The following is a 9,162-nucleotide window of genomic DNA, read 5'->3' as shown; positions in this document are numbered from 1 at the left end:
AAGTGGAGAGCAAATGTTTTGAGAATGATGAGGGCAACCATGTACAAGTGTGATCTATACAATGGGTGTATGTATGGATTGTGATAAGAGTTGTATGAGCCCCCCAATAAAATGATGAAAAAAAATGTTTTTAAGTATCCAGGCATATTGTTTTCATATACAGCAATGGCCAGCACACTTTCTGTAGATAGTAAATATTTCAGGCTTTGTGTACAAGGAGATCTTTGTTGCAACTATAAAACTCTGCCTTTGTAACTCAAAAGCAGTTGCAGACAGTACACAATTAGATGAGCAGGGTTGTGTTCCAATAAAGCAGTGAGGCAAACTTGGCATGCACAGTATAGTTTGCCAGCTTCTTGTCTAAAAGACTGATGTGTACACGGTGTAAGTTACACATTCTGTGTCTGTAAACGAGACTGCATTGTGCCTTGTTGACTGTGCTCTTAGCATTTTGCTTTCCCTCGCAGCACGTTTGGATGTAACCAAGCAGAAAGATCTCAGTGGATTTTATAGGCACCTGTTAAATCAAACAGTTGGTGAAGAGGAAGTACCTAAAAGCAGCTTCCGTGAAGCCAGGTGAGATGTGGCCTGTGGAATATTTAAAAGAAAGATACTGTTCAAAAACTATGGTTGTGGTCATTAACCCACTAAAATATGGAAGATTGCATCGTTGCGTGTTGTATTGTGAGCCAAACCTGACCTAATTCAGTGACTGGGTAGGGATTTATAAGCCAATTCTTGATCAAAAACCTTACATTTATTTTAAGGTTATTTTATCTTTGCAATTCACAAAAAAATGTTACAATTTGTATCTACATAATATCAATGGGGTTAGTGTTAGCCTGTGATCCTCAAGGTAAGCAGTTCAAACCCACTAGCCTTTCTCAGGAGAAGGATGGGGCTTTTAACTCCTAAAGAGTTAAGAGTCTTGGAAACCCATAGGGGCAGTTCTACCCTATCCTTTATGGTTTCTGTGAGTTGACATAGCTCAGTGGCAGTGAGTTGGTAGGTTTAGTTTTTAGAGTACCAGTGATTGAAGTGTAACATTACCAAAAAGACACACAACGTAAGCATAAAGTGCACAAATTTCTGAATATCAAAATGGTTTATAGTTCAGGCCTTGAAGGAACATAACTAGATTATAGTCTTTTTTTTTTTTTTAATCTGAAAGTATAGTATCCTTCATGGGTTTGATCCCTTAGTCTTAGAATTAAAGAGAAACTTGGAAAGAATTGAAGAGAAACTTGGAAAGAATTGAAGAGAAACTTGGAAAGAATTAAATGTACAATTTACTCTCCCATACATGTTCAAATAGTATATTAAAAAAAGGAAAGTGGTTTGTTTTCTTTTTAAAAATCTATGTTGCGATTTGGAGAGAGTTTACAGAGCAAATTGGTTTTCCATTCTATAACTCGTGCACATATTGACCTTTTAAATTGATTGCAATCCTCCTTTGTTTAGTATTTCATTCATCTTGTCCTTTCATGCCTTCTGAGGTTTATCCGTAGGCAAATGCTATCCTTCTAATCTCATATGGTTGGTTGTAAAGAAGTGTGCACTTCTCTGGTGTTGTTATTCTCCTATAGGCCTGTTTATTATTTGGCTGGAAATTGGCCACAGAATTGGTTTTGGCTTGAAGGGTGTCTAAGAGGGAGAGTGGTTTGCTTTCATAGAAAGCAAGGTACATCTCCCAAAGCTTCTGTTATCCAGTAGGGGAGCCTTTGGGCCCACGTGTCTATTTAAATCAGTTAAAGTTGAGCGAAATCTAAAATACTGGCCACATTTCAAGTACTTGGTTGCACATTTGTCTAGTGACTACCTACTATTTTGAGCAGTAGAGAGAAGGACATTTCCATTTCTACTAGACAGTTCTGGTCTAGAAAGTAGGGTGGATTTTTAAAATAAATTATAAGGTATTACATGAAGCAGCTTCAGAAAGTTCATGGAAAAATGAAATTTTTCATGAATTTTTTGAAGTCACCTCCTAGGAATAGTGAGATCATGATGCCATAAAGATGTAGTTAAAGGTAAAAGGGTGAGTTTGTCTGAAACTTGACTATAAGAGATTTTTTTTTTTAAGAAATATTTTGATTGCTGAGGAAAAGGGAGAAGTAGAGGAGTAGAATTAAGGATGAGGGGAGGAAACTAAATTATAAGAAAGTATGTTTGAAGATTCAGGTTGTGAATGGAAATTCTAATACATTATGGCTTTTCTACTAATGAGGTTAATCTGTCATATGTAGTTGTGCTTCTCAGAGTCTAATAATAGAATTCCTAACTATTAGTGATTCTTTATCCAAAGCACTTCCGCCAGAACTTCCTAGAGAATTATTGTGGTTAAAATTAGTGTGATCAGTAAATGATTAGTAAGATGGGACTTGTGGGGGACTTCAGTAAATTAACCATAGTTATTAGCTGGAAAAATGTGTCAACTAAAAGTTGATTTTAGTAGCTGAATGTGCTTAAGTCACATGTTTTCAATTTTTTGTAATAAGTATCAAAGAATGATGTCATGTTAATCTTGAGGAGGATTAGTAGAATTGGGTCTTGCTACCATTTCACTTTGAAAAAAAAATAACTGTGTTCCCAGGGCTACTAATATAATTTAAAAAGAAAGGGAAATCAAACAGATAACAAACCTAATGTGAAAATAGAATTTAGATCCAGAGCCATACCATTTTCCTACTTGTTCTTTATCCAAACTTAGCAAAAATGAAGATCTTGTACATTGTACAACCCTTTTCTGAAGCTTCTAGTCATTCAGTAGAGGAGTTATTTTCTCTATTTCAGTTTCACAAATATTGGTAATATTTTGAATGAAAAGTATTGGTTTTCAGATATTTAGACAATAATAGGCATAAATGTCTTTTCACATGCAGACTATCAAAGAATATATAATTATGGTGCTTTAAGTATTGAGAAAAAACATGAATGTTTTATTTGCTTTCTATAATTGATAATGTGACTTTGTGTTTGTGTGTGTGTGTTTGTTTTAAGATCTGAGATAAAGGAAGAGAAACCAAGAGGCTACTCAGATGAAATAAATTCAGAGAACAAAAGGCCACAAGAGAAATGCTTTCTTCAAACTGAAATAAAGACCGAGGACAACCCAGATGCAGACAGTGACTTTGATACTAAGAGCAGCGAGGATGAAGAAAGTGAAGAAAATAATAAAATTAACTTGAGAAGGGAAAAAGGCAGAGAGTTTTCTGAGAATGACCCCAAGCATCACAGGAATCAGACTCACTCACGGTCATCCAGTGAGGAACGAGGGCACAGTGTCAAACGCCACACACAAAGTTCCAAGTCAAGGGGACATGAGAACAGGGGAGATAAGCATCAAGAAAGGCAGTCTAGGGACCCCGAGAACTACGACACTGACCGTCATTACCGAAAAGACAAGACAGACTCCCACAGACACAGAGGAACCAGTCATCGAGAGTCTCACCGGAAGAGACATGAACAAGAAGATAAACCAAAGGGAAGAGACCCCAGAGAAAGAGATCGGAATGACAGAGAATGGAAAAGGGAGAGAGATGTGGAGAAATGTATCCCAAGAGAACAAGGAAGAGATAGACAACTGGATGACCTTGACCGACACGGTGAGAAAGGAGCGAAGGAAGCGAAAAGCGAGACAAGGGAAGAGCGTGTGAAAGGAAGCGTGGACAGGTGGGAGCACAGTGAGAAATGCAGAGCGAGGGGAAGACCAGAAGTTGGTGTTCAATCTGCAGAAAGAAATCGAGACGGAAGGGAAAAGAGCCCAACTTTGAGAGCAAAGGATAGGTCACTGGACCAGAGCAAATCCAACGCCATGGAAACGGACGAAGCGAGAAACCAGCAGACACCCTCCGCGGCTGAACCCTCACTGGGAGCGAAACTTCGAGTCTCAGAGGAAAGGCAAGAGGCGGACAAAGAGCAGGAGAGACCACCTGAGGCTGTGAGCAAGTTTGCAAAGCGGAACAGTGAGGAGACTGTAACGTCAGCTCGGGATAGGTACTTGGCCAGGCAAATGGCTCGGGTTAACGCAAAGACCTACATTGAGAAAGAGGAGGATTGATGGCTGCGCCCGTCGGTCTGTGGAAGCACAGAGAATGACCCGCGGACGTGCCGCGTGAGAGCCAGACGAGTATGAACCGTGGCCGGAAGGCATATTTCTAAGTATCACAATTCACTTTTGGTTTAGGTTTAAATCAAAAGTTGGTCCCTTTACCTTGACTGCGTAATTGACTATGTGTAATTAGTACTCACCAGATTGTTGTTTGTATCCCAGCTGCAAAAGTTTGTGAATTCCCAGTCAATACTTATTGATGACAATGGGCTCTGCCTTCAATGCTGATAGGCTTTATAATTTCAAATTAAAATACGTGGGTTTAAACAATAAAATAGAGCATATGTTTTGATTTATGTTCTGAAGTTTGTCTTAAAGTTAAAAATGTGCATCATCATCTTGTCTAAGTAACTTTTAGCTCCAGCATAGTGGACAAGACAATGGAGATGGAAGTACTGGAGGAAACTGTTAATTCCTTTCCCAGTAGTTCAGACTGACAAAGCAGCTTGGGTGCTTTATGGCTTAGTTTTTTTAACTTTTACCTGGTTTGGCGTATCTTAGGGGGAAAGAGTAAATTCTGTTTTCTTCCATCTCCTTCTGTACATATTTTCTGTAGGCAAGGTCTCTCTAATGCAACTCCCAACTCTATATTTAATCACCCACAAGCATGCCAGACTTGTTGAGCCGTGTGTGTGTGATTGGTGGGTAGCTATAGAGGGTTCTCTCACTGCTATCATGTCTTAGAGCCTATAGAACAGCGAAACCTGAACTGTGGGTTTCTGAAGCTGTCACCCTTCACAGGAGCAGAAAGCCTCCTCTTCCTCACAGCAGGTAGTGCGTTTAAACTGCTGACCTTGGGGTGCGCAGCCCAGCGGGTAACCCGCTGTACCACCAGGGCTCACATCAGTTCTTAATAACACACTGTTAAAAAGGTGGTGCCCCAAACAGGGTCCAGTCAAATCAGTAGCTTATGGAACCTACTGGGCCAGCTCAAGGCAGAGAACTCAGCAACTTTTTTTGGCTTCTCAAGGGGTAATCTTGATAGATACTCTCAGAGCACATTGAGAACCGTGGAGGCTCATTAGGAAGAAAACTTGAGAAAACAGAAAACTGCATCTGAGAAAAATACTAGCAGAGTTGCTTTGCTTCTCCTTTAATTAAGGGGTGCTGCCCAGGAATTTCCGTGGAAACCCCACTCCACCCATCCTCCAGCTGTGCTGTTATCTCTACTTTTTGTCCCCAGAACACAGGGACATGATTGGGTCCCTTAGGATCTCAAAATTACTGGTTGTGTGTAAACTGAAGCAAAGCAGAATCCTGGGAACGGCCCAGCCCGTGGGCTGCAATGTTGATGGCTGCCACCCCACATGGCATCCTGATGACGTCAACAATGGTGCTGCGGAATGCCCAGCTAGTGAAGAACTACAAGAGAAAATCATTTGACAACCCAAAAATAAAAAGCATGAAGTGACATAAAAGTTTACTCATGATACAGAGGTGAGAGAGGCCTAGATCTGGCAGCATTCTCTTTCTTGACAGGAATGGTGATGACTTGGTTAACTTTTGAAAACAATATGCTCTACATATTCTCTGTGTAATAAAAGGTGCCATGGATTAGACACTGGGCTGCTAGCTGATAGTTCGAATCCAATAGTCCTTCCATGGGATAAATGTAAGGCACTCTGTTTCCATAAAGATTTCCAACCACACGTCTATAAAGTCTACGAGTCAGTCAACTTGATGTCCTTGGGTTTGGGCATGCATAATGTCTCAAAATGCAAATGTTTGTAATGTTAACATTTTAAATGTAGGAATGGAAGGAACTGCCATCCTGGAGAGCCGATTCTACAAGAAGTAGCTACACTGACTTGGTGATTTAATGAAGGACTTGTGCGTAGGACAGCAGTTCACTGTGGATTATTTGGACCAGTGTGAATAAGAGATTCATTAGATTTGTTGCTAAATATGTGTTCTTTAGAAGAGGAAGTCCAAAGTAATATCCTGAACAGTTTTGTGAGTTGGTAAACATCTGTTCCTTTTACTCAATTTTCAATAAAATATGAATGACTCAGAATATCTTGATTTTGCATTCTCCTCCCCTTGTTGCCCTTACTCTGGTCAGATCTACTATGTGGTGCTATTTCATGCTAACCCTATCTTCTTACACACAGGCTGGTAGAATGCCACGTTCCCGTCTTACATTCTATTAGCCTTTACAAAGCCTGGCCTAGACCAAAGCCAAACCCCATGCCATCAAGTCGATTCCAACGTGGCCCATGCGGCAGAGCAAAGCCTACCGCTCTGGGTTGGGTTTCTGAGTCATGAGAGCAGAAAGCTTCATCCTCCTGCAGGTGGGTTTGAACAGCTAGCCTAGGAACACCTATTGGCTTCAGTTGTATCTTGTGCCTAATACTTGGATATGTAGGTGATTTGAGGGCAAGAATCTAATCTTGATTCAACTTTGTATCTCCAGTGTCTGCTATAGCGCTGGCCTAAATGTAACATGGAAACGTTTTTAGTTAGACTTAGTTGCACTGTATTAGGTTTATGTAGGAAATGCATCTCTGCATTTTGTGTCTACCTACTTTCAGAGAACCTTTTTACTCAAGTTCATTACACAGATCTCACACTGTCCTCTCACTCACCCAGTGCATTTTTTGAAATAATTTTATTGGGGGTTCTTGGACAGCTCTTATAGCAATCTGTATATCCGTTGTGTCAGGCACATTTGTACATGTTACCATCATCCTTTTCAAAACATTTTCTTTCTACTTGAACCCTTGATATCAGCTCCTCGTTTTTTTCCCTCCCTCTCCCACCCTCATGAACCCTTGATAAATTATAACCATCTGTTGTCTCCCTTCACTTATGTTTCTATTTGTCACCCCGGGTGGGGGGATGTTATTCGTCGATCATTGTGATCAGTTTCCCCTTCTTGCCCCACCTTCCCCCTACCTTCCTGGTATCGCTACTCATTATTGGCCCTGAGGGGTTTAGCTGTCTTAGATCCCCTGTGTCGAGAGCTCTTATCTGTACCTGTGTACATGCTCTGATCTAGCCAGATTTGTAACCCTCTCCCTGAGCTGTAGCGTCATTGCTGTTCTCTGTAGTGCAGTCTTCTGGGGAGGGGGTCCTTGTAGCAGGGATTGGGGCCAGCCTGCAGACCTTTCTGTTGGTTGCTTCTTGCTGGTATGTTGCCTTCGAGTCAGCCAGTGCATTTTTTAAATTTATGAAAACTATTTACCTATATACTCGTGTATGAGCTGAGTTTTTCAGCACGTTTTTTAACGCAGTTTTTGTGACAGGTGCCTCGGCTGATATTCGGGTCGGGTTTTACTCGAGCATATACGTATGCTTAAAAATATAGGTCGTCATTTTGAGATTTTCAGAGCAATGTTTTGCTGACATCCAAACCAGGCTGAAATTGCAAGGCAAATTCTTTGAGCTATCCAATATTGGCATCTAAACATTAGCAGCATTAGCATTTATTTTTAAATAGCAGTGATGTGGAAAAGCACCACCCAAGGCGACTACTGAACTTGGTAACGTCTAGATGGAAGAGACGCCTCTAAAAGCTGTAGCTCTGAGTTGTGACGCAGTAGCAGCACAGACAGCGGTCACTCTAAGGTGACCAGTGGGACAGTCCGATTTTTAACAATTTTTCCCACGTCCCGTGTCGTTTTTAAAAAGTCCCGATTTTTGGAAAGAATGCACAAGCTAGGGTATACGGTTTTCGGCTGCCATGTGGCTGTTTCGCCAAGATAGGAGTTTTATCAATGGTGTCACGCTTTACCAAATGTTAAAATCTGGTCACCTTACTCTAGGAGTGGGGAATCTTTTTCTGCCAAGGGCCATTTGGACTTCTATAACATCATTCGAAGGCCATGCTGGTCAAACATTTAATTAACCCCCGCCCCCCCACTGTGATGCCTGGAACTGCTGCTCTTTGGTGCCATTAGCTGATAGTGATGATTTCACTGGACTTATCTGGTCCTCAGGCTGGACGGTCTTCACCCCTCCCTGCTCTAGCAGGACATTTGAGCATAGTTGTGGGCCCCACGCTATTCCTTCCTCTTGCTGCCCACCTATTATTTACATTATTATTTTGCGAGGGGAATGCCCGGTCTATTCTGACACTTGGAGATGCCATGAGTTGCAGTCAACTCCACAGCAACTTTTTAAAAATCTTAATTTTTTTCTAGAGGACCCCTAGTGGCTTAGTCAATCACTCATTGGGCTGCTGTGGTAGTTACATAATCATTTGTCAATTTGAGAGTATTAATAGTGAAGGGGTGGAGTCTAGCCTGTCAATCAGGTCGGAGCCAATGAAGCCTCTGTGGGCATGGCCAGCTCCTGAGGATTCTGGGAACTCCCGCATTCCTCCTTGGAAGTGGGAGTCTCTTCCTTTACTCTCTCCTCACTCCGTGCAAGACATTTCTAATAAGAAGCCACATGAAGTTACCCTGTTGCACCCAGAGCTTTGGGAGCTTGAGAAGCCACGTGGAGAACCCTGCCAGCACTGAGATGCTTACAACGCCACTGGATCCACAAGACTTCCCACCCACTGCCTGTGATCTTCCTGCGTTCGGCGTTATTGTATGTGTTTAGTGAGTCTGAAGAGGACTTTATCGATTGGTGTCAGGACATATGGGCTAATACTGGCCTTATGGACTTGATCTGGACTGGAATGGGATGTTTTCTCAATATTTAATTGCTCTTGTATATAAAATTCTTTCCTATACACATATGGCTGTCTATGAATTTTTTCATTAGTCAACCCAGACTAACACAGCTGCTAACTGCAAGATCAGCCATTCAAATCCACCCGAGGGTAAAGACTTTTTGTTCCTGTAAAGATGTACAGCCTCAGAAACCCAAAAGGGGCAGTTCTACTCTATTCTATACAGCTATCTATAAGTGGAATTGACAGAAGTAGAGTTGGTTTTTGTTTTTGTCTTGGATTTTTTTGGTTTTAGTTTTGGTAGGGACCGAATACCTATCATAACCTGTACCATCAAGGACTGGATTTAATGTGCTGATACTCTCTGGAAAACTTTTATTAGCCAATCGTAGGGTACACATATAATGGTAAATGTACTATATAGGTTCTTGCC

The 9,162-nt window shown here is 41.3% G+C and overlaps 1 protein-coding gene across 2 annotated transcripts in view; it reads left to right on the top strand.

The window, feature by feature from the left end:
* The window catches only part of NSRP1 (nuclear speckle splicing regulatory protein 1), a 36,422-nt gene extending 30,300 nt beyond the window's left edge, over window positions 1-6,122 (top strand). For both annotated transcript variants that reach the window (XM_004706897.4, XM_045299603.1), the window contains 2 exons: window positions 468-576; window positions 2,998-6,122. In XM_004706897.4, the coding sequence (XP_004706954.1) occupies window positions 468-576; window positions 2,998-4,057 (1,169 nt within the window). In that variant the 3' untranslated portion in view covers window positions 4,058-6,122. The remainder of the gene's footprint in view (window positions 1-467; window positions 577-2,997) is intronic.
* Window positions 6,123-9,162: the final 3,040 nt, after the last annotated feature.

Source organism: Echinops telfairi, unplaced genomic scaffold (assembly GCF_000313985.2).
Source record: "Echinops telfairi isolate 266 unplaced genomic scaffold, ASM31398v2 ScPeMD7_7458;HRSCAF=8496, whole genome shotgun sequence".
Taxonomy (NCBI): domain Eukaryota; kingdom Metazoa; phylum Chordata; class Mammalia; order Afrosoricida; family Tenrecidae; genus Echinops; species Echinops telfairi.
The sequence above is the reverse complement of the archived record's forward strand: the minus strand, read 5'-3'. Positions and strand labels throughout refer to the sequence as shown.